Genomic DNA, 26,390 nt, shown 5'->3' with positions numbered 1-26,390 from the left:
TGTTTTCACCATCACTTCTCTGCCTCCATACTTTTCAGAAGTTTTTTTTGTTTTGTTTTGTTTTATTTTTATGCCTTTTTAAACCACCTTATTTAGAAAGAGCTAAGTACATGAAAGCTGTTCTTGGCAAGGAGCTATGGCAGCCCAATAAATGGACCTGACAGGAGCCCAGTTTGTTACTAACCAAGAACAAGGTTTCTCTATTCTGACCAGTGACACTGCTATAAACTTAATACTATTCCTCCTGTTTCCTTGGTTTGTATTATTATTATATTTGTTTGTTGTACTACTGATGGTAGGTGTGACAAGAGACAGTTTTGAAAATGATGAATGTAATCTCTGAATACATTTGTTCCTTTTTCTCTTTCTATTCAGATAAACTTTCATTGGAAGGAATAGTGGTCCAAAGAGCTGAATGCCGACCTGCTGCCAGTGAAAACTACATGAGATTAAAGAGGTTGGTGTTTTTTAACTTTAAAATGATACGTGATAGTTCCTTTTGGGACTGAGATACGTGTATTAGATTGCCTATTGACTGCATTAAAACAGTGGTTATTGTTGAAAGTGTTTGCTTCTAAGGCTGTTTGTTTTAAAAGCCAAGTAAGAGTTTCTTTGGCACTGGGGAACTTTCAGAACCTGGGCTATTTATTTGCGGTATTTTAAGCTATTGTGTTAGTATATCCTGGCATCAAAGTTTTTTAGCTTCTTTTCTAGTAGTCATTTAAATCTTGATTCTCAAAGGACATACAGTAAGATCTTTGTACTTTTTTATTTTCAAAGGCTGTAATTTTCCCATGATGAATAGGTATCCAAAATATTACACTGTATAAAGCAATTATAATTGCTAGAATATCATCCTTTTCACTTGCTCTACAGAGAACTTTCATAAACTTCTATACTCTGTTATAACAGATTTTGCTTCAGAGTCCGTCCACCCTCTTCCACTTTTGTATGTGGATAACATTTCTTTAATTAATATTTAAAGATGATGGTTTCAAAATTTAAATACCCCAAATTTTATGACTTTCAAAGAGTCAGCAATTTTTTAAACATTGAAGACATGTATCATACCTGTTTCATGGTTTATATGTATTTCAGCCCCATATGATTTAGAATTATAAATTCATTCATTTATTCATTTAGCACTTAATGTATTCCAGTGCTTTTTTAGGAGCTAGAGAAGCATTAGTGAACAAAACAGACAAAAATCCCTGCCCTCATGGAGCCTACGTTTTAGCGGACTATAAGCTACACTGAACAGTAGTTGAGAACACGGTGTTCAAGTGCTAGCAGCAGCCTCTCCAGATACCATCAGCGTTCTCATCCACCAAAGAAGCTAGTTGAGCTGGATCATCTCAATTTCACACCATCTTTTTAGTTTTTCCCCTTTTCTCAGTTAGATTAGACTGTGTCTTATGGGAATGAAACAAAGAGACTGGACTCGTTGTCCAATAATTCCTCTAATTTAAATGCCCCCTCAGGGCAAGTAAAAGAATAACAGTCAAAATGAAAATTCTTATAACAGAAAATAGCTCTGGAACACAGGCAAAAGATGCTTCTTTTTTGTTATTAGCCTATAAAGTTATTATATAATATAAGTCTTTCTGAAGATTTATCTTTTCAAATAACTACTGAAATTGGGAAATGTAAAATCTGATTACTGAGCTGCTTGCCAAGATCTTTTACTGTAGTATTAATTTTCCTTAAAGGTTTTCTAAAGATATCTGATGATGAGATAGACAAATCACCTATGTGTTTATGGAATGACTCTTTCTTTCTTACAACAACAACAAAAAATTGTTAGGCATTTCCAGTAGGTAAAAGACCAGCCATTATATATTTCAGTCTTTACTTACTTGACCTGGGAAGGAAGCAGGGTGATTCAGGAGATGACAGTCATGTGAGTTTTATAAAGTAGGTGATACACACCTTAAGTCTTCAGGTTTGAGATTTTTTTTTGACTAGGTGGAAAAAGAGAGGGATAAGAACATTCTAAATAGAGAGACCTGCAGACACGAAGGTGTGGGGAGACTCTGGGTACCTGCATGTAGTCTACAAGCCTGAAATGCAGGATTTGTTTGAGAAAATGGCAGAATCTCCAGCCACGACTTCTTACTTGAACACTAACTTACATATCCTAAAACATGCTTGATGTCTAATAGACAATGCAGGTATGTCAAAAACGGAACTCCCTGATCTTCCCCCAAACCCTGCTGGACCAGCAGTCTTTCTCATCTCGGTTAATGCCAGCTGTCCTCCACTTTTCTCGGTTCAAAAGCCTTGGTTACATGTTTGGCTCCTCTGTCACATCCCACATCCAGTCTGTCAAAAAGTCTTATTGACACACACACACCATGTGCCTAAAAGAGTGCATGACACATAGTGGGTAGTCAGTAAATATTTGTTGAGTGACTGAATGGCAGGAGATAGTGTTTGAAATGTAGGCTGCCATTAGTTGTCTAAGAGTCTTATGTGCTATAATAAATTTGGACTTGGTGTGCTACAGCTATTAGGAAGATTCTGAAGAATTTTAGAGGAACCTTGGTGATGCAATGCTTAAGAGCTCAGGCTGCTAATCAAAAGATCAGCAGTTCGAATCCACTAGCCCCCCCCCTTGGGAACCCTGTGGGGCAGTTCTACTCTGTCCTGTAGGTCGCTGTGAGTCAGAATGTACTCAACAACAATGGAAGAATTTTAAGCTGGATGGAGTATGGAGGGATTTGTATTTCAGATAGATCATTCTGGCCATAGTGTAAAGATTGGACGTAGGAGATAAGCTAGAGGCTGATGCAGTAACCCAGATAAAAAAAAAATGTCTGAATGACTAAACCAAGGTAGTTCTAATCAGAAGGAAAGTAAGAGACTGAATTTTGATGCTGTTTGGCAGTAGGATCAAAAGGTCTTTATGAACTTGCCTCAAACTACTATGGTTTCAGGATGGTGGATTTCTCTGGGTCCAGACTATTGGTAATGACTCAGTGGCCTGGGTCACCTCCCACTGTGAATCCGCAGATTGGGTCCATACCATCTTATGTGTTGTGCAGCAAGGTTTACACTCGGGAGAGGAGAGCGAAGAGAGAGTTTTGTAGTGCCCATGTCCATTTTTATTTAAATCCTGGTTGGTAATTTATATAAAAAGTTAAACAAGCAGAAAGTGCTTAAACTAGCAAGAACAGTACCCATGGATAGATGATCATAATAGGAACGTAATCCATGTTGTAAATTGTGTCTCATATATTTTGTTTATAATTATTCAGCCTTTTTTGAATGCTTCCTATGAACCCTAAGTTAAAGCTCAAATTTAAAAAAAAAATCACAAGATACTATTTCTGCTCCAGAGTTTATAGTGTTTGAACTTGAAGAAACACACACACACACACACACACACACACACACACACACACACACACACACGGGCACACACACACACGGGCACCCACACACATGCATGCGCATGAGATAATTTAAAGAATCTATTTACTGACAATATAGTGGGGAGAGGAATAGAAATGTGGTGGTGCCATTAAATGTAAAATAGAAAGGCAGCTTTCCAGATACAGGTGACATTTAAGTAAAAGTCTTCTAGAACAGAATTGGCAATTCAGTACTTGAGATATCTTATACCGAAACATATCCTGTGTGTGCTCAAAATTTTTCAGGAAGGGGTTTCTTCCTACTACCTTCTTCTTAACAACATTTAAGTGTTTCGATAATCTGGCTCTTGTCTCACTTTTGGGCTTCATTTTCGGCTAGTCTCCTTTACATAGATATCATATAATTACATCACACTACAAATTGTCATCCCAGATATGCTAGGCACTCTCACATCTTATGCTGCATCCCCTACTGAGAATGTCTTATCTACCTTCTGCCAAAATTCTTCTGAGCCTTTAAAACCAACCCAGATGCCACTTCCTCAGTGAAGCCTTCCATAGCTTCCCCTTCCACCCCAGTTAGAATCTGTCATTCTCCTCTTCTGCATTCCCATGTACTTATTTATTTTTCTCTGATATATATAAAGAACCCCAATGGCACAATGATTAAGCGCTTGGCTGCTGACTGAAAGGTTGGCTCGAACAGCTGATCTGGAGAGAAGACCTAGCGATCTGCTCCAGGAATGATTACAACCTAGAAAACCCTATGAGACAGTTCTACTCTGTCCTGTATGGTCACTGTGAGTTGAAATTGACTCGATGGCACATAACAACAACAATGGTATGTATAAATGCCTCTGTTTCTATTGTTTAGGGTGTATATGTGTACATGTTCTTATGTTGTTTTTGTTAGGTGGCGTCGAGTTCTGACTCATAGTGACCCTGTGTACAACAGAACAAAACACTACCCAATCCTGCTCCATCCTCACGATTGTTGCTATGCTTGAGCCCATCATTGCAGCTGCTATGTCAGTCCATCTCGTTGAGGATCTTCCTCTCTTTTGCTGACCCTCTGCTTTACCAAGCATGATGTCCCTCTTCAGGGACTGGTCCCTCCTGATAACATGTCTAAAGTATGTGAGACGAAGTCCCGCCATCCTTGCTTCTAAGAAGCATTCTGGGTGTACTTCTTCCAAGACAGATTTGTTCGTTCTTCTGGCAGTCCATGGTATATTCAGCATTTTTCACCAACATCATAATTCAGAGGCGTCAATTTTTCTTTGGTCTTCCTTATTCATTGTGCAGCTTTCACGTGTATATGAGGATGTTAAAAGGAGTAATAAACTAAAAATTATTTTTAGAGAAAAACATTTTTCTATTAATCTTCAATAAAAGTTGAGGTCCATAAAGATAATTTTACGTCCGTAGAAATGTACTACAGGACTTTAGCTTTCTGGTGACCTTATTAGAAACAGGGATCAACTTGGTGTATGTTGAAGTTAATGGTTAATATTACTGAAATCAGTTTGGGTGATTTCATTTGCAAGTATCAGAAAACCCAGTATAAACTAGCTTAAAAAAATAAAAGAAATACATTGACTGACTTAATAGAATCTGTTGGTATTGTGGACTTTAGCTATAGTTTTATCTAGAAATTTACAGTGTCATCAGTGCTATAGCTGTGTTTCTCTAGAACTAATTTTTTTATTATTTCTGAAGAAATAATGACAGAAAATTTCCCTAACGTAGGCCTGGTGATCGGCTTCTAAAAAATCAGCCATTGAAAGCCCTATGGAGCACAGTTTACTCTGACACACATAGGCCTCCGTAAATTGGAATCGACTCAGTGGCAACTGGGTGATGGTGATGATAAGTCTTTTATAATCAGTTATTTTTGAAGGCCAGTGTAAAGATGAGTTCCAGGGAACAGGAAGTCCTTCTGAAGCGCTAACCAAGTATAGAAGGCAACTAGCCTTCTCTGCTTTAGGTGTGCACTTTTCCCTACGTCCTTTCCACTTGAACTACTCCTTTTTGATTAACAACTTAAGCGTGAAGATTTGTGTGAAATAAGCTGGAAGTCTTTATTAAAATACAGTAATTTTTGAAATGTACTATAGAAAGTTACCTATAGTAAAAGTACAAAAATACTAGTGGGGTTAAATTACACAAAAAGCTAGGCAAAGAGTTTTACCCAGAATTTTTTTGAACACTAAAACAGGTTCTTATAGGGAATGATATTTGGTGCAAAGATGTCTTCTTAGAGAGACTCGCGGGTAGAGAGCATGCTCTTTCCTCCCAAGAGACGTAGCGGCTGCCTCCACCCATGGCCTTTGAGCCGTATGTAGACTGCCCCGAAGATATTACCATTCTGAAGAAATAAGAATTTCCAAATGACTTGAAGAGTCATTGGGAATATATATTAAACCACTGGCATAATTAAACGATGAACAGAGGTTTTATTTATATAATTTTCTTCCTTTCCCTCTAATATTTTCACTTTTAAATAGGAGGAGGGGAGGGATTTTTTCAGTTTCTGGGTACTGTTTTACCCTGAACTTCTCTCATCTTCTTCGGAATCCTCTTTTCCACCTTTAGATATTTTTGTTCCTCAGGGTCTTGGCCCCTTCTTGCTCTGCTGCCATTCCACCTCCAGTGTGCTCTGGTTCCAAACCAGTCTTTTCACTCTTCCCCATTGTCTGCAGTGCCCTTTGCTTTTCTGCTTAGCAAACTCTTATTCATCCCTTAAGATTCAGCACAAACGTCAAATCCCCCAGCCAGACAGGATAATCACCATCTCCACCAAGCTTCTGCTACAGTTTTTCTAATAAACCACTAATCACATTTTGCTTTTTATTTTACTTTTGTATATGTATCTACTAGATTATGAGCAACTGGAGGTCAGGGACTATATCTCGTTCATCTTTGTTCCCCTAACAGCTGTATGTTCAGTAAACACCAGTAAAGTAATTGACCAAATAACAGCTTTTTAAAGTTAAGGCTTTACAGTTATACCTTGATTCATGACTTTTTTCTAGAATTAATACTCTTTTTAAAAATGCATTTAGCTGTGTTTAGGATTCAAATTATAAGTCCTGAGAAGCAGTATTGGCGTGGGGTGGTGTTTCTACAAAGCTTCACAGCTTGCAGGATAAAAATACCTAAGTACACAATTTCTCTTTGTTCACTCACAGTTGAAAATCAGCACGGCTAACCTTAAGCAAAACTGTGAAGTTTAGAAAGTTTATTATTCAGGCATCTCTTTTTTTTAACTTTTCCCCCTTGGGAATGTCTGTCTTTAGGCATCTAATTTTTATCTGGTTCTGTTCTTTTGTATTCTATCAAATCTCAATACATTTTAAGAATGAATGATCTTAAGTCAAACTGGGCATTTGATTTTAAATCTTTTTAGATTACCTGTTTATGGTATTTGGGGTAGGCAGCGGTTTTTTTTTTTGTTTGTTTATTGTTTTTTTTATTGGCAGTAGGAAGAAAAGTCATTGAAATTATAGCATTTATAGGTTGGCCTGAAACACAAAATTGAGTATTCCTTTCAGTTTGCCGGAGGATTTGTCATCAGGATCATCATCTCTGCTTCCTGGGCCAAATGGGCAGATCCTGGCCTGGCTGCATTTGTTGGAGATCTCTTCTGAGGATTTAAAACTGGCTGCTGTTTGTGACCAACAGAAGTGGCCAAATTCCCTTAGGCAAGACTAACTAGGACCATTACTAGCCCATAAGGTGCCTTAGTTTAAATTAGAAAAAGGTGTCCCTTCCTCAAATGTTTTTATTTTCATCTCTCTGATAAGGGTGAAGGTTACTGATTTTTTTTTTTTTTAAGTGTACTTCAGGTGAAGGCTTACAGAACAAATAGTTTCTCATGAAACAGTAGTACACATATTGTTTTATGACATTGGTTAACAACCCCACAACTTGTCAACCCTCTTCCTTCTCATCCTTTTTTTTTTTAAATACATAGCCAAAGATACACCATTTCAAAAATTTCTACATGCACAGTTCAGTGACATCAACTATGCTCTTCCAGTTGTGCTGCTATTCTTACTTTAGATGAAAGCTTACAGAACAAAATAGTTTCTCATGTAACAGTTTACTGATTTTTTTTTAAACAAGACATTACTGCCATGTGCCAGAAAACTGTCATAATAATTATTCAAATCTTCACTGTCCTTTGATGTCCTTCGATCCCCTTAAATGTGGCATTATCGTACACTGCAAAACAAGCAGCCCTGGGTAGGACCAGCTCTGTCCAGTTTGCTACAGACCTGCATGTCCTATTTTCTTAGAAGTTTACTTAACATTTAAGTTACTTGCCTGGTCCTTGCAGACACTGAAATTTTCAATGCCAAGCAATTGAAGACTAAGGAAGGATACTACCCGTTCCTTTATTAGGGAATGAGTGTCCTGTTTAGTACACTGAATCAGTAGACTACTAACTGGTGTTGTTAATCAAGGATTTAACTTACTACTTTTGTTGCTGTTGTTAGGTGCCGTCAAGTCAACCCCATGTGGCAGAGTAGAACTGCCCCATAGGGTTTTCTAGGCTGTAATCTTTACGGGTACACATCACCAGATCTTTCTCCTGCAGAGCCACCAGTTGGGTTCGAACCATCAACCTGGCAGTTATCAGCTGAGTGCTTACTACTAAACTAATTTAGATTTGGAGTGATCAAATGATTACATTTGGAATAGACAGATTTTTAAAATTCTACCTTCTTAAATATTCTTAAGTTTGTCAGTCAAAGTACAAGAAGACCTGACTCACAAACATCTTACATACAGCCAGCCCTCAATATCCATGAGTTCTGCATCATTGGATTCAACCAACCACTTATCAGAAATATTTGGGTGGGAGGAGGAGAGAAGTTCCAAAAACCAAACCTTGAATTTGCTGTGCTACACTGAATCCATGGAATGGAGTGCTGTGTAGGCAGTCTCTCTCCAGAACTCGTTGTTTGAGCATTGTTCACCTCCCGTCTTGTTGGTTTGCTACTTGTGTTGTGTGCACCCTTTGTTTCTGTGAAAAAATAGCCCCTAAGAAGCAGTGGGAGCCCTGGCGGTGCAGCGGTTAAGAGCTTGGTTGCTAACTAAAGGGTCAGCAGTTCAAATCCACCAGCCGCTCTTTGGAAACCCTATGGGGCAGTTCTGCTCTGTCCTTTAGGGTCGCTATGAGTCGGAATCAATGGCAACAGGTTTTTGGTGTAAAAAGCATTTAAGTGGTCAAAGCAATCCCTAAAAGGCTAAGACTATTTGCCGTGCTACGCTGAATCCACGGGAATGAAGTGCTGTGTAGGCAGTCTCTCTCCAGCACTCGTTGTTTGAACATTGTTTATTTATACAGCATTTAGATTGTATTAGATATTACAGGTAATCTAGAGATGATTTAAAAGCATACAGGAAGATGTGTGGAGGTTATATGCAAATACCGCACAATTTTATGTAAGGGACTTGAGCATCTGAGGATTTTGGTATCCAAGGGGGCCCTGGAACCAATCCCCCACGGATACTGAGTGACAACTGTATTATCCCTCTTCCTTGAGACTCTACTGCAGTTGTCATGTGATGTATCATAAAGGACACTTGATATGGCTCTGCAGTGTATTATTTTACTTTGGTGAAGTTTATGTGAAATCTGTAGTGTTTTGGTTAGTTTTAGTGAACTACTTGTGCCATTTTGACAGTCATCTTTTGTTTAATGTACCCAGATATTACAGTTGTTGTTTACTCTGCACTGATATTTTTTGCTTTGAAGGCATCAGAATGTCTAAAACTATTTTCTTGTAATGTGTTCGATGTATGAGGAAAATCCAAAGGAAGAAATTGTTAATGCTCAGGCAGAAACTTTTCAAACTGGGAAATGGTAGACGTGTGGTAAAGCAAGAGCAGATGATGTGGGCTTTGTGGTTGTTGTTGTTAAGTGCCATGGAGTCAGTTCCGACTCGTAGGGATCCTGTGTATGACAGAATGAAACACTGCCCAGTCCTGTGCCGTCCTCACAATTGTTGCTGTTTGAGCCCGTTGTTGCAGCCACGGTGTTAATCCATCTCATTGAGGGTCTTAGTAAGTTTATACAAAACAAGATGTACCAGTGAAAGGCATTCCCACTAGAATGCAGCTCCTGAGGGCAAGCCTTTGTCTACTTTATTCACTGAGACATCACTAGTGACTAGAAGGGTGCCTGGCACCTAGCAGGGTACCCAGTAAATATTTGTTGAATGGTGAAAGGAAGGAATGAAAGGTATGAGACTGCTCTTATGCCTTTTTTGTCTTGCAGTCCACCCAGTACTTTGGATTACAATGAGTCATTCCTTTTTAAGCTATTGCATGCCAAGTTGATTTCTCTACGTCTATTACTTCCCCATATTCCATAGCTTCAGAGTGTCATTTATTACTCATTCAACAAGTGTTTATCAAGCTTCTAATACGAACTAAGCATAGTAACATTAAAAAGCAACTGGAGCACATCATTTTGGAAAATGGATCATATATGGCTATTAAATGATAATATATTATTATCATATGCTATATGAGAGGTTGGCACAGGCAGCAGATACCAGATTTCAGAAAACACTTGTTCAGTGAAGTCAGGGAAAGAAGAAGCGGTAGACTTTGAATAGATAAAGAGAGAGGGATTCCAGGCAGGAGAGGCACAGCATAATCAGGGATAAAACAGTGGGAATAATTTAGGAAATTTAGTAGTTCAGCTCAGTAGAGCAGAGATGGGTATATAGAGGAGTGCATAAAATTGGCTCTTAGGTTAGGACAGACTGTAGAGTATTTCAGTGCCAGACTGAACAGACTAGATCCAGTAAGAGTCTCTGATTGAGCATATTTCATTCTGAGGGAGGTTCTTAGGCCTCCTTCATGGCTTTGTCCTTGGAACAGTCTCCTCCCTTGGTTATTGTGACCTACTATCTTTAATTTTCCCTTTACCTCAGTCTTCTCTGTAGGCTCCTATTTACTCTTCTTAGAGCCCTGTTGGCGTAGTGGTTAAGAGCTTGGCTGCTAACCAAAAGGTCCACAGTTTGAATCCACCAGCCGCTCCTTGGAAACCCCATGGGGCAGTTCTTTGTCCTATAGGGTCACTATGAGTCGGAATTGACTCGAGGGCAACAGGTATTTATCTCCCGAGCTCTTCATGTCTACTGTCTTTCTCTGCTACATTGTCTTGCACTTTAAAGCGGATCCCATCTGCTTTAAAAATAATTACATGGCAACTCTAAAATTTGTATCTTCAACCCAGACTTCTCTCCTGAGCTTCATACTCATATATACAACATTATATACATTCCACTTTATAACTCCACTTGGATGTCTCATAGGCTTGAAATTGAATTCTTGGTTGTTACTCACCCTCCCATCCCAAAGTTCCTCCCCCCAGGCTTCCCTGTTTCTGTAAATGGCACCACTATCCACTCAGCTACTCAGGTTAAAAACCTGGGGATCATCCATGATTCCTGTCTCCTTGACAAAACACACCGAATCCATCTTCAAACCCTGCCACCGGTACCGGCACATTACACCATGAATTCTACTACTTATCACCTCTGCTACAACACAAGTATAAGCTGCCAACTTTGCTCACCTATATTCAGGAGTGACTGCATAATTTTCAGGGCCCAGTGCAAAATGAAAATATAGGGCCCCTGGTTCATGATAAAGGAGCCCAGGTGACTCAGTGGTTCAGCGCTTGGCTACTAACTGAAAGGTTAGCAGTTCGAACCCACCGGTGGCTCTGCGGAAGAAAGGTGTGGCAGTCCATTCTACTCTGTCCTGTAGGGTCATTATGAATCAGAATCAACTCGACGGCAAGAGATTTTCTTGTTCATAATTATTAAGAATTTCAAAATGGTACCAGCAGAGCGTTAAAGCAAGCGCAGGGCCATTCTAAGTGGGAGTCTCTACTGACTGTACAGATCTCACACCCGTGAAGCTGGCCCTGCCTCTGCTGCTGCAGTAGCCTCCTGACTGGTGGTTCCCTGCTTCCCCCTAGAGACGACTCTTCACACAGCAGGCACAGTCATCACTGTAGATCGGATCATGCCACTTCCCTGCTTATTGCAGTTAGAATACAATTTACAAGAGCCTGCATGATCTGGCCCTCCAAACTCTGGTATCATCTGATCCCAAGGCTTCTTCAGCCTCTTATTCCACCACACTTCTTTCTTGTTTACTAGGCATCTACTTAAGTGGCAGCCTCCTTTCCCTCGTGTAGTTCTCAGTTCATATGTCACCTACTCAGACAGGCCTTTCCGGACCACTTCTGAAGGAAATAGTGTAGCCTTCTCCCCACCACCATTACCCAGAAACATGCTATGCTGTGACCCAAGTCTGTTTTATTCTTAGCACTTATCGCTGTGTAAACTATCTTAATTGACTTACTGACTGTATCCCCATTGCCTACCATAGCACTTGGTACATGATAGTACTCAATAAATATTGGTTGAATGAATGGATGTTGTTCATAATCTTTTTAGCTTCTTTTGTTTTGGAGATTTATCTGAAGTTAAAATGTTTTTTCCTTTGTTAAATTCTAACAGTTTTTTTATTTCTTGAATTCTCATAAAGTTGAATTAACTTTATTTGATCTATAAATATTCCAAGGTTAATTTTGAAATTGTTTTCCCTCTAAAATGGTATGTCTTTGGCATGACACATATTACCTGTACTGTAGCTTGGACAATGAATTAAAGATGCCATTACCTGTTGAAACTAAAGTAATATGGTAGGGTGAGCTGAGTTTTCACCCCAGAATCCATATTTTATACATAATACCAACGGTTTCACAGTCCAAGCTTAACAAATTTATATAAAACCATTCATTCGGTAAAGTTGAATACCTGTGGTGTTCCAGACCATCAGCCATGAGAGATGAGTATAAGACATTTTTCCTACCCTTGAATGGCTCACTGTAGATAATTTGTTTTTTGATACGTAGCATTCTGTGTCATTTCAAAAAGAAAAATACTAAATCTGCTTCATGAACTACTGCTAGACATCCAGCTTTTAAGGCTTTTATCGCATATTCCAGAACAATGTGGTTGTATAGGAGAAACACCTACACACATACAGCTTTTGAGGCTAACATGAATGTGGGATATTTAAAATCAGTTTACGAAGCTGTTGTTTACCAGTACTGTGTGCTACACGCACACCAAGTTTGGAGGGGGGTGGGGTGGCCATGGCCAAATGCTGTTGTTCACAGAATTTTCATCACCTATTACATAATTACATTGAATACCATATGGCATTTTATGTTAGCTCATTAATTACTAGCTGTGTGTACTTCTATTTGTGTTATCGTTAGTGTATTTCAGTAGCTCTGTGTTTTGTAATACAAACTTTAGATTCCCTATTTCATAAAAACAAATTATCCTTCAAGATGAAAATAATTCATAGAATGTACCACCACGACTTTTCAGAAATAATCTCATGTGGTCTCTATATGGTTAAAAAATGTGACAGTGTATATTCTATACATGCCTTAAAATACAGAAAATAAGAATAACTTTTGTTAACCGTGTTAACAGAGAGAAATGAAATTCTTTTTTTCAAGGACATTTTGTTTTGAAAATTGTATCTGTTCATTTGGTACATTAATAGCATTTTCCTTCCTGGAAATCCAGAGAAATGAGTTTTTTCTAATCATTGAGTTTCCCAAGTAGCTGTTATTGAACTCTTTTTAAAAGTTTGTAACTTCTTAAAAATTTTTTTAATTAGGTTTAATGAATGAAAATCTTCCTAAAAAAGTTACATATTGTGCATATAGCTACACCTCATATATAAGGTATGTTGAGAACATAATTTAGCCTTCTCCTTAACTTAGTTTTTTTTTTTTTTTTTAAATGAATGCCTATTTTTTTCAATTATGAGATAGATCAGTGGATGTCTTCAGATACTGTCGAGAAGTATAGCTTATTTTCCCCTTCACAAAATGGCCCCAGATCATTAAGTTTTGTGAGTTCTTTTGATTGCTTTCTGTGGGTACTTGTTCACTCCCCTGTTATCAGCTATCATTTTGTCATGTTGATTGTGTTACTGTCTGTTGCATCCCCTGTCTTCCTTCTGATTTAGTATTTTTAATTTCCTGTGAGCTAGGAAACGAGTTTAAAAATTCCATTTGAATGAATAGTGTATGTGAAAGAAGACTGAATAGATTTCTGAGTGAAGGTCTGACGGACTCGCCTATGAGTCAAGTGCCTGGAATGGTCATGCTTGGCCTTGTGACATCTGTTTTCGTTGCTGAGGTGCCTTTTTTTTTTTTTTTTTTTTTTTGCTTCTTTTCTGGTTTTGGCTAGGACAGATGTCACTGTATTTAATAAATCACAAAATAGAAAACATGTAGACTATCTCATATTAGAATCCTGCTGTCCTGCCTTTGAGTCACTTGATCTGTTGTTAACACGACACACTTTTAGCATCTGTCTGGAACTCAGATATATGATAAAGTTCCCTGGCATCTTTCTAAGTGCGGTGAAAGTGAATCATACAAATAAATAAACTCTGTTAATCTGTTAATTGCCAGCGCTTGTTTTTCTGCTCTTTACATTTCTATCGTGGATGAAACATGCGGTTTTGAAATCAGTTGAGTGTTGTCAGCATATCAAGATATTCTGCAGTCAGTCCTGATACGTATTTACTAAGCCTTCAACATACATTGTGGGATTCCTTTGCTCCAGGCATTGTGCTAGGCACTACATCATTGGTATGATGAATAAGTAAGTCATGGTCTCTGTGTTTATGGGGCTTATATGGTACTCAGTGGTTCTCTAACTTGTATATGTGTATACAGGTCACCCGGGTGTTTATTAAAAATGTAGATTCCAGGACTCTGCCCCCAGAGTTTTTAAGTCAGTAGGTCTGAGTTCATGGCGACCTCATGCGTTGCAGAGTAGAACTACTCCATAGGGTTTTTTTTGGCTGTAATCTTTAAGGAAAATTACCAAGCACTGCTGGGTGCATTTGAACCACCAAACTTTAGGTTAGTAGTTGAGTGCAAACCAGTCACCATTAGTCGGAATCAACTTGACAGCAGTGTGTTTGGTTTTGGTTAGGTCTGAGTTGGGACTGGGAATGTGCATTGTTAACAAGCAACTCTGATTCTTAGAGAAATTCTAGTCTGTTAAAGAATTCTTTACAGGGAAGTGCAGCTTTCAAATAATGTATAGACAAGAACAATATAATGCTATATATAACCCAATTGCTCTATCATCTGTAATCTAAACTATCTCAGAAGTATATTTTTTTTAATCACTGACTTATGCCTTTTCTTATTGTCTTTATATTGATATACAGTATCTGAAGATTATAGTTAAATTTAAGTGATAATTTCTGTTAAGTAAAGTAGAGGGTCGGTGAAAAGGAGGAAGACCCTCAACAAGATGGATTTACACAGTGGCTGCAACAGTGGGCTTAAGCATAACAATGATTTTGAGGATGGCTCAGGACTAGGCAGTGTTTCCTTCTGTTGTGCATAGGGTCGCTATGCGTTGAAATTGACACGACTGCACCTGACAACAAACAACAACATCCCATCAACAATTAATCTTTTCCGTAAGAATAACATTGGCCTATGATAGACTGTCTCCCAAAGACAACAGTGATTGGAGAGCTAGATCAAAGGCAGAACATTTCCACCCAATGACTTCTTTGAAAATAAAATGTTATAGAATGTATCTTGCAGTATGTATGAGAAATTCCTGTCAGTGATTGCCTCCAGGGAGAGGCTCTGGGTGGCTGCGGAATGTGGGTTTGGGAAGGAGATTTCTTTTCAATCATGTATCCTTTTGTACCATGTGACTGTATTACCAAATCAAAAGTTTAAGTTTGAGAATGTATGTCATCTCCTACCCATAGCTCTAAAATTATCCTATTGGTTACTCTTTCACTAGCTATCTTTTATGCCTCCCTTTCTTTTTAACATCTTTCCCTATCAATATATCCTAGAGGATGGAGCTTTTACTTTTGTCAGCACTATATTTGAATAACCCTTCTGTTTGTCAGAGGTTTGGGATACCACTTCATCATAAGTTTAATTCTTACACATCGTAGGGTCTGTTTCTAGGCTATCTTTTCCACTTCATCATTCTAGTCTTGTATCAGAAATGTACTATTTTAATTACTGTGCCTTCATAATATATTTTAAATACCAAGAATATTATGTTCTCCATTATTGTTCTTTATAAACTTTTTCTTAATTTTTTTTTTTACCTGTTTGGTCTTCCATGTCAATTTTAGAATAATTTTTTTCCGAGAAAAGGTTAAAGTTTATGTAAAACCAATAAAATTAGCATCTTAGAATATTTAGTCTACCCATTCAGAAACATAGTCAGCCTTTCTCTTTATTCAAGGCTTCTTTTATATCTTTCAGTAATAATGTGCAGTTTTCTTCATCTAGGGTTGAATACAACCCTGTGTATTTTACATTTTTGTTGCAACTGTAAATGCTTTTTCTTTAAAAAACATTATATAGCTGGAATGTAGGAAAGCTAATTCTGTATATTTATACCATTTCTAGTATTTTTAGTCTATTGTTTTTCAGTTTTTTGTAAGTTTATAGTTATATTGCTTGCAAATGTATACTGACAATTAACAATTTCATTAGTGTATGAGACTTTGAAAAGTATATGTCTGTCTTCATCCCTCGTTTACTGTTCTCCCTGACACCAGTCTCTCCGTATCCTGATTCGTTCTTCACGTTTTTATAGTCTTTCAGTTTAGTGTCACGTGTACACTTAACTGCACTCACACACTATTCTTCCCTTCACCCGCTGGTGCTGTGTAGTTTCTCTTCATCCCTTGTTTATTGTTCTCCCTGACACCAGTCTCTCCTCATCCTGATTCATTCTTCACATTGCTGCCAGAGTTCGTCTTCATTTTAAAATGAACCCTTTCCTGTAGCTCCCCTGTGTAATAACTGACTCCTGATACCTTAGCTTGGCATAAAAGATCCTTCAGCCTAACTTTACAACATTATTTGTACCTGTTACTGCTCTCTTCTCTCTCTTCCTCCTTCCCTTCTTACTTCTCTTCTTTTCTCTCTCCCTCTCTCTTGAACTTCTGATGATTATTCACCATTCTTAGAATTTGCCGCCGCCTTTTCTGCCTTCTACTCCCCCTTCTTGGCCGGGCAAACTCTTAGCTGGGCCATCAGCTCCCCAGAGAGCCTGCCCTTACTGCTCCAGGCAATTGCTCCATCTTCCCCATGTACTTTACTAAACTCTCTACTGCAGCCTTTAGCTCTGTGATATTTTTATCACTTTGTATGTTTATCTAGGAGCCCTGGTGGCACTCAGCTGCTAACTGAAAGGTCGACAGCTCGAACCTACTAGCCGCTTTACAGTAGAAAGATGTGACAGTGTGCTTCCCTAAAGATTTACAACCTCGGAAACCCTATGGGGCAGTTCTGCTCTGTCCTGTAGGGTCTCTATGAGTCGGAATCGACTCGATGGCAGTGGGTTTGGTTTTGGTTTGGTATGTTTGTCTTCCCCACTAATTTATTAAGAGCAAGCACTTGTAGGATACAGGGTGACTTACTTGCGTCTGACGGTCTGTTGAGAGATGGTAGATGTGTGAAATCAGTTTGAAAGTAGAAGCTTCTGTTGGTGGAAGGTGGCTGGTGAGAAGACAGTAATTTGGAAAAGACAGTTTAGAACAGGTGAAGTAGTTGAGTTATTGACAATCAAAAGTCTCAGATTCAGGAAGGCTGAAAGGAGCTGTGATTTGTTTGAATCAAGAGTAGAGTAGATCAGGTAGGTTCTAGAGAATGTGTACGCACACGCATGATTTTTTTCTTAAATGGAAATTGGAATGATCATTTATAGTAGGTTTTGAGATAAAAGGAAGTGGGGTAAGAAAGACATTTATGTAGACATTGGAATGGTAAGGTGAGAAAATGTTTGGAGAACTGTTAACGGAAAGGAAATCCAATCAGGAAGGGCAAATATAGTGATGAATAGAGATTTTTTATTATCTCTTTATTTTAGAGATACTTAGAACACCTAATTAGACATATTCTAAACTCCATAGAGAAGGACAGATATATAAGATGAACATCACCACTCCACACACACACACACAAGAAGGAAACCTTTCAATCTAATGAAGTAGGTAAATAGATACATACAAAATTGGAGTTAAAAGTTTAATAATGGCAACCTATATGTGGTAGGGTGCTTGAGTATGATAGGAGAGGTGATTTCAATACCAATTTATACGTCCCTAAAGCAAAGCTGTTGAGAAAGCTATTCATATAGGAAGTACAGGGAAAACATAGAGCTGGGTGGTTGGGAGGAAAGTCTTTTGTGGTGTTAGTAGCATGCACAAGCCAGTGGGGTAAATGGGACAGGATTAGAAGAACCTAATAGCAGCCCTGGTGGTGCAACAGATAAGCACTCAGCCACTATCTGAAAGGTTGGCAATTCAAATCCACATGGTGTCTCCGTGGGAGAAACACTGGCAATATGCTCCCATAAATATTACAGCCTACAAAATCCTATGGGACAGTTGTACTCTGTCACTTGGCATCACTATGAGTTGGAATTGACATGACGGCACCGACAGCAATAATAGATTCAAAGGAGAAATTTGGGAGGATAGAGGTGCTCAAGAAATGTGGCTTTAACACTCTAACGTTTACAGTTATAAAAGCAAAGGATGTAAACAGGCATAGTATTGCCTAGTATTTGCTAGAAGTCAGAAAATTTTGTATATTGACAATCTTTTTACCATAGTATTTACCATAGTAATCTTAGTTTTGTTTAAAAAAAACTAACCAGAACTAGTACTGCTAGTGAACTTGTCCATCTCCACATGCTCTTAATTGTTTATAACCATGTGCTATACAAACTAGCCACATGTCATAGAATTATAACAACTCTTTATTTTGAGCAAGGTTGCTAGGTGGCACAAATAGTTTGCACTTAACTGCCATCCCAAAGGTTGGCAGTTCAAACCCACCCAGCGGCACTGTGGGAGAAAGTCCTGACAATCTCCTTCTGTAAAGATTACAACCAAGAAAACCCTATGGAGCAGTTCTACTCTGTAACTAAACAAATAATTCCTTTTATAAGGATCAGCACAAAGCTGGTTCTATGAGGCAAGATTAAAGCTGTCCCAAATGTCTAACTTTTCCAACTGCTGTACCACTCCATCATCTCTAACATCAGCTACTCCCTCTCGCCTCAGTACTCTCCCTCCTGTCTTTGGATTCCCTAATTCACTGCAGCATCTCACAGAACTCACAAACCATATAAAGGAAATGACTCACATGGTTGTAGAGGCTGGCAAGTCCCAAATTCGTGGGTCAGGCAAAGGCTTCTCCCTGGCCCTTAGTCTCTCCCCAGAGGCACTCAGCTTTCTTGCTCTGTGGCTAGGAAGCCCACTGTGCCATCTGCGGGTCTCTACTCCCAGTCTCTCCTTCCTTGGTGGTGCCAGACTCCTCTCTCTGCTCTGGAATTGGCTCTCTTTTAAGGCAAAACTGACCAATCCCCTTGGTGGGCCACAGTTATCTTATTTGTACAGCCCTGCCCAATCACCTGGGTGAGAGTTACAAGAGCAGGTGTGGCAAGAAAGGCCATACTAAGTAATTCATCACACCACAGTAACACATGAGGTCGCCATAAGTCAGAACTGACTGCATAGCAACAGGCTTGGGGTTTTGGTTTTTATATTGAACTAGGGTTTTATTTTTGTGTCATTATGCCATCAGAAACGAACAGTATAACTAAGATCTAGTAAAATATAGTCATATCTTTTGTTAGCTCCTATTTGGTGTCAGCTAAAAGTGCCTATTGGCTTTCAGGCATTTTTTTTTTTTTATCTCTAAGCTGTAGAGGCCATGTAAATTCATGAGGAAAAGACAGGAGTTTTGGGTTTGGGTTTTTTTAGTTTGTAGCTTTTGTTTTTTATGAGGTTGTCATAAGAATATGTGGGATGCTAGATAATTCAAGTTCTTTGGGTTAATTCTAATTCTACCATTAATCTTTTGTCACCATTTCACAGAATTTCTTATCCAGCTTTTAATTCATTCTTGAATTTAACCTTTAAATTTTCAACGTTGAGACGTGCAGAATCCTCTTCTCACACCTCTATTGATCCTCTTGATGGGGGGATTGAGACCACATGGCCTAAAACCCCATCCAGATAGGAAAGTCTGAGGCAGTGAGTCAATAGGGAGTACTTCTTTCCCTCTTCACAGTCAAAAATGAGCCTAAACGACTTTCACTCTTTAATGTCAATGTCAGTACCACACCAGCTGGTCTTAAGCTGAGTGCTTCCCCTCGAGCCTAACCTCTTCTCCAATTTTCTCCAGCTTCATTTGATTCTAGTTAGCACCAGAACCTCTCTTTTGTGAAGGTTGCTAAAACAGTATATTAAAACTTGCCTTCTCTTTTAAGAAATACTCTCTGAATCCTAGCCTACATTGATGGCCACGTATTGCCAGATGTTTCTCATCTATTATCCCAGCATTGTTAGTTTCATGGAGTCACTAATGAAGTAGCCGTTGCGATATTTGCTAAGTCGCCATAGCAACAGTGTCTTGGCTAGTGTACGCCTGGGTAGCTTCCTACAGTGTGACATGATATTCAGCTAATAATTTTGATCTCTACTCAGAGGCAACTGGAATATTGCAGAACGGTATTTTTAAATGTGCTGAATAGAAGTTGTTTCATCCCGATACTGTGTTCTATTGGCACCCATCACGTAGTCATAGGATCATAGAAATTTTAATTTGGAAAAATGATTCATACTCGTAGTATATATCACAGTAACTGACTAGAAAAAATACTGCTTCCATCACCATAAACTAGCTTAATTCCTAACCTAACCATTTTTAGGTGTCCGAGAAATTGATCAGAGGGTTAGCCATTGGGACTGCTTAATAATCTTGGGTGCTTAACTATAAATAGTTTTAAATAATTTTGTCTATAAGCCTCCAGTTTATGGTATAATAAATGTGAAAATCGAAAAGTACTTCTCATCAGAATCATTTTTCCAGACTTTTATTGTCTTAATTTCTGTTAGGTCAGCCTGCTTGAACTACATTACCTCATTCATTCCACCCCTGTACATCCACTGGAAGTTGCCCTCGTCACTGCTTGAACCAACAGTTACATAAACCTATTTTCACTTTTTAAATTTGTTTCCTTCAGATTTCACATAGTGTAAACATGTGCTTTACAGAGATGCACATTCTCTAATATACATTATTTGGAGAAGATGATGTAGCCTGCTGATGGTAACAGAGTTTATGATTTCAAAAGCCTGATATAATCTTAAATGATATAAAAATTGTTGCTGCACCATCTGTTATAAAATATGTAAAGGCTTACATTAAACCACTGAGTTCATTTCACACATAAATCATTTTTATCATACATATACTCCATATTTTACTCCTACCTTGTGTATGAATTAAACCTACAGAAGCCCACTTCCCTTTAGTCATCTATATTCTCTCATTTTGGTCTGGATAAAAGTGTGGTGAGTTATTAAAGTGACTGTTTTGCATATAACAAAAATTTCTAAAGGAGAATTTGTTTCTTCGTAATTGTAGAAGTTCAAATCCTTATTAATTTTTTCTTGGCTCTAAATATTGAAGTAGAATAAAAACATGGGCATTTTTTATACCTAGTTCATTAAGAAAATATGCATATACGTAGATACATACATATTTTGTTATTATCCTTTCCTAACTCAATTGCTGAATGGATTTAGTTCCATTTAGTTAACCTTGGACCATTCAGTGGTCACAGTCTCTGCTCTTGCCTTCAGCGAGCAAGACTGTGAAGGAGCCTTGAGTCAGTCATAGTGGGAACTGGGGAAGAAAGCTTGGTATAAAATGATTACCACAGCTGGAAAAAAAAATTAGGAATTTATGCTTTCCTATTGGTGAATCAGTCTCATCATCTTCAAATATAAAGATGTCTACTAAAACAGCATTTGAAAAGATGTACATAAGTGTCCCAGATCATCTTATCAGCAGTTTTGAAAAATAAAATGCAGCCTGTCCATCATTTCTTGAACATACATCTTGGCTATGTTGTTATTGTTAGGTGCTGTCAAGTCAGTTTCAACTCATAGCAACTCCATGTGACAGAGTAGAACTGCCCCATATAGGGTTTTGTAGGCAGTAATCTTTCTGGGAGCAGATCGCCAGGTCTGTCTCCTGCAGAGCTGTTGGGTAGGTTCGAACCACCAACATTTCAGTTAACAGCCAAGTACTTAACTGTTGTGCCACTAGGGCTCCTATCATGGCTTTAAGTAGCCTATATTGTAATTCATTGCGTACCATTGAGGCATGTTGATGATGCAGAAAGAATTTTTATGCATTTGTTTTGGGCCTGTAAAAGTAGTCATTCCATGACTAACCAGAGCTGCATGAGGATAGCCTGATATCCCTAACATTTTTTTTTAAGAGTTATAGGCTGTAAGTGACTAAAAAGTGAAGCTGCCTGTAAGTAGACCTAGCAACACAAATAAAATAACACAGAGTCTAAATCCGTAAAGCATCAAGACTCTTTCCACCCGCATTTTGTTTAGAAACCCTTTTTCTATACGGTAATTATTAGTATGATGAATATGTAAGCAGTCATGTTTCTGTTATGAAAATGAATTAATTTTATTATATTTTGATAATTCCTAGTGGTTTCCTTTTTCATTTTTCAAGAGTTAGATCCACAAAGATAAAACCGATGTAAGACTCTAAACTATCAAAGCCACATTCCAGCCTTAAATTAATAAATACAATCCAGTCCTTAATGAAAAGAAAAAGCTTTTGCATTCCACTTATCTTAAGGTATTGCATTAGAGTTCATTATGTTGGCATAGTGAGAGGTCTAACTTGAATTTTCTTCTTAGCTTCTTAAGGACAAATGTAGAGAAAAACAATCACGTATGTTTATTTTATTTCTAATGGTTCATTTGCAATTTCAGCATAAATCAAATGGGAATTTTATGAAGTAAATATATGAACTTAATCATGTCTGTATGCTTCAGTTTCTATGTTAGCCTCATAGCTTTGCTGTTACATTATTTACAATTCACCATAAAAATTAGAAAACCACAGAAAAGTGAGACTGAAAGGAACTCTAAATCTGGCAGTCTTGTCTCTGCATCCATTATCTAGATTTCACTTAAGCTCTGCTAGATAAATTACCCAGTTCTTAAGTATTTCTAATGAAGATGTATATGATGTGGTTCGAGAATATTGAAGGGCTTGCCGACCCAAAATACATCACATTGAACTGCCTGGGTGTCTACTTGGCCTGAGATTCTCTCTCATCCGGTTATTCCTCTGAGTCAGCCATATCATCATGGGTTTATGTGGACTATATTACTGTAGATGGGAATCAGCAGGGAAGTAAAAGGCAATAGTGAATTGCTTATCTGGATGGGAGAGTTCAAGCAGTAGGAGCCCTTAAGATGAGTACTTAAGCAGAACTCATTTAACATTTACTGAAGTAAGCTGGGAGAAGAAATGGATGGTGAGATCTCCTGAGTTGCAGGTAGTGAAATGATGATGTCAAGAAAATCTGTAAATGTTGTCCAAATTGTCCCTCCCCCCAAAAAAAATTTCACGAGTTTCAGTGCAGGTAAGTGTTGGGTAAAATATTTAAGTGTTGGGTAAAATATAAAAATCTAAACTAATCTCTTAGGATTATGGGCAGAAAGGGGCCTAGGTGTTAGGTGTTATTTTTGAATGATCCCTAAAGGAGCCCTGGTGGCACAGTGGTTAAGAGCTTTGCTGCTAACCAAGAGGCTGGCAGTTCGAATCCAGCAGCCGCTCCTTGGAAACCCTGTGGTGTGGTTCTACTCTGTCCTGTAGGGTGGCTATGAGTCGGAATCGTCTCAACGGCAACAGGGTTGGTTTAGTTTTTGGAGGCATTAGCCTGTTTGGCTGTTGAGGTAGAATAATACATACAAAATAATTCAAAGCTATAGAGAACGTCTAGAGAAAATCAACTAGAAACATCAAGGAAGTGAAGAGTAGAGACATAACCAAAGTGAAACAGGTATCCTCACTGAAGGGAGGAGAGGAGTTAACAGTTACTTCATTCATTTGCACCCATTCTGGAGTTTTGTCTGAAAGTGACCCTGTCTCCTGGGAAGAAGATTATATAGCCTCTTTGAATCATACTTTATATGCTGAGGAAAATAGGGAAAAATAATTTTTGAGACTAGCGGTTAAAAAAATGCTTATCATGAGTTATCTGCATAATTTAAGGCAGTTGTTTTACCCAAACGCATTTTTCTTCTTTTGTTTAAGTCATATATATGTTTAAGTCATGAAAATCATATATGGCAGGTTGATTTGAGCGCCCTAAAGTAGTAAATCCAAAAATATTGTGCCTACATCTAAAATCCTGTGATTTTTTTTTCTTAATCAGATGTATGAATAGTTACTGAAAACTGTAAGCCAGCATATTTTTATGTCTTTTGGAAAGGTGGTAGAATTATAATTAGTTCTAATTAGCACTTCCATGAGCTGTTGCATGTTTTACCTTCAGCTGCATGGCATTTAGAAAGATTCTTACCTTTGAAAACATAAGAGGAGATCAAAGAAAATGCTTTTACTATTCCCCCATCAGAGTAAATAAGGGATAAACACAGACTCCATCAATTTTGGTTCTAAAATCCAATCTGTGAACCAAGTAATTGTTAAAAGTTGTGCTTATTCAAGTACCTCCCATACATTTCTGGTTCAAATGTGGGTACTTCAGTGATAACAACTATTGTAAGAGCTAAAAGGTACTGAGTACATACTGTGTTGTTGTTGTGTGCCCTCGTTTCAGTTCCGACTCACTGACCCTATAGGACAGAGTAGAACCTGCCCCGCAGGGTTTCTTAGGCTGTAATCTTTACAGAAGCAGATGGCCAGGTCTTTTTTGCCTTGGAGCCACTGATGGTTTAGAACCACCAGCCTTTCAGTTAGCAGCCAAATGCTTAACCACTGTGCCACCAGGGCTCCTTGGACAGGCCATTCACTAAGCATTTATAAAGATTGTCTCACTTATTCCTGTCATATAGGGTCCCTAGGAGTTAGAATCAACTCTATGGCCAACAGGTTTCTTTTTTTTTTTTTTTGGTTTGGTACTCTGTATACTATAAGTTTTGCTTTAGCCTCTGATTTTGTTTTTTAATGTGAAATTATTACTATTAATTTGAATACAGAAGACATTTCTTTGTTACTCTTTTGAATACTCAGCTATAAATCTTACTGGTCCTTTTAGTAGATGTGTTTTCACCCCTGCGTCTGGGAACCATACCAAGTTATTTAGGCTATCTACTCTTGTTGGAGTTTGGGGAAAGAAGATAAAAATTAAAAATCCAAACTCTCGAAGGTGAAAAACAATTTTGCTTTCATGAAATGGTGTGAGAACGGATGCCTGATTCGAACTAAAGAAAAAAAACAATGCGATGGATAAGTTGCAAGTGACCAGAATTTATCAAAAACTTCAGGCAGTGCAAACCTTAGATATCCCGTTGCTCCCTCAGACTCAGTTGTTGGGTTGTGCTGCCTTCTCTGCCCCTCCGCTCAGCTTGGACATCTGTTGTCCTGGCCTGCAACCAGAGTTCTCCTGGTGACTTTGAAGTAACACTACTGCTTAGGTGGAAGGTATCTATCTACTGAACGTAGTTTAAGATAAGAAATAGATTACGTGAGGAAAGAATATAGGAGTAAAAGAAGCTAGATGATAGAAATGTTCTGGCCATGAGATAAGATATTTCTGTTTGGACTGATTACTGGAGGTACTGTGTTGTCTAGCTAATAGGAGTAAATAGATACTGTTTGGAATGCTGGTAGTTTATTCTTCCTAGAGAAGACTGTCAAGGGATTGACAGTCTGCAATGTTTCAGGGAAAAACAGAAGATAGTAATTATTAATCTAAAAAATAATGAAAAGAGACTCACAAAGTCTCCATTACATTAACTGTCATTTATTTTACCTTACTCAACACATACCAAAAACTCGTGAGTGGCTGTTTCTAACAGAAATCTAAGTCCCCTGTGAATCGTCGTCCCCTCTATAGGTGTAGGCCCCTTTTGAGTACCTTGAATGAAATGGGATATCATAGACATAATATATTTTCTTAAATGCATAAAATATTTTAAATTAGGGTAGCATGTATTTATCAAACTTGAAAATTGCTTCATTATATCTAAGATGCAGTACGATACAGGTAAAGAGCACTGGACAGGGAGTCTGGAGACTTGACTTTTTTCCTCCAATCTGCCTCTGACAAGTTGTAGTCATAGTTACGCTGGGACTTAATTAGTGACTTCAATAATATTACTCTCGTGTGGAGGCATTCAGTTCAGTGTTAAATCTTTCACTAAGTTGAACCATATGAAGTTGCTGTTTTTTAAGTCAAAAACTGTCAGATTTCTGTGGTATGTAGAAGATTTTTTCTGATTCTTAGCCTGAGCACCAGCTGAAATGCACTACTCTAAGAACAGTCCATCAGTTATAGCTCATGGTTTCTCCTCAGGATGGGAGTGTGGGAGTGGAAGTAGAGGGAGTTGCTAGTTGCTTAATAAAACTGTAGTCTTGATGCTAGTGGTTATTACTCACCTGTGTCATGACTTTCGTACTTCCGGTAATAATTCTTAATTTTTTGCTGCTGCTTTCTTAACAACAAATTGTTGTTAGGTGCTGTCAAGTCAGTTCCAGCTCATAGTAACCCCATGTACAGCAGAATGAAACGCTGCCCAGTCCTGTACCATCCTCACAATCGTTGCTATGTTTGAGCCCATGGTTGTAGCCACTGTGTCAGTCTGTCTGGTCGAGAGTCTTCCTCTTTTCTCTGACGTTCTGTCTTACCAAGCAGGATATCCTTCTCCAGGGACTGGTTCCTCCTGGTAATATGTCCAAAGTAAATGAGATGAAGTCTCACCATCCTCACTTCTAAGGAACATTCTGGCTATACTTCTTCCAAGACAGATTTGTTTGTTCTTCTGGCAGTCCATGGTATATTCAGTATTCTTTGCCAACACCAT

The 26,390-nt window shown here is 38.3% G+C and overlaps 1 protein-coding gene across 2 annotated transcripts in view; it reads left to right on the top strand.

The window, feature by feature from the left end:
- GTF2F2 (general transcription factor IIF subunit 2) overlaps positions 1–26,390 on the top strand; it is a 181,408-nt gene that overhangs the window by 104,297 nt on the left and 50,721 nt on the right. For both annotated transcript variants that reach the window (XM_004376598.2, XM_023731600.1), the window contains exon 5: positions 376–457. In XM_004376598.2, coding sequence (XP_004376655.1) covers positions 376–457 — 82 coding nt within the window. The remainder of the gene's footprint in view (positions 1–375; positions 458–26,390) is intronic.

This window comes from Trichechus manatus, unplaced genomic scaffold (genome assembly GCF_000243295.1).
Source record: "Trichechus manatus latirostris isolate Lorelei unplaced genomic scaffold, TriManLat1.0 scaffold00044, whole genome shotgun sequence".
NCBI lineage: Eukaryota > Metazoa > Chordata > Mammalia > Sirenia > Trichechidae > Trichechus > Trichechus manatus.
The sequence above is the reverse complement of the archived record's forward strand: the minus strand, read 5'-3'. Positions and strand labels throughout refer to the sequence as shown.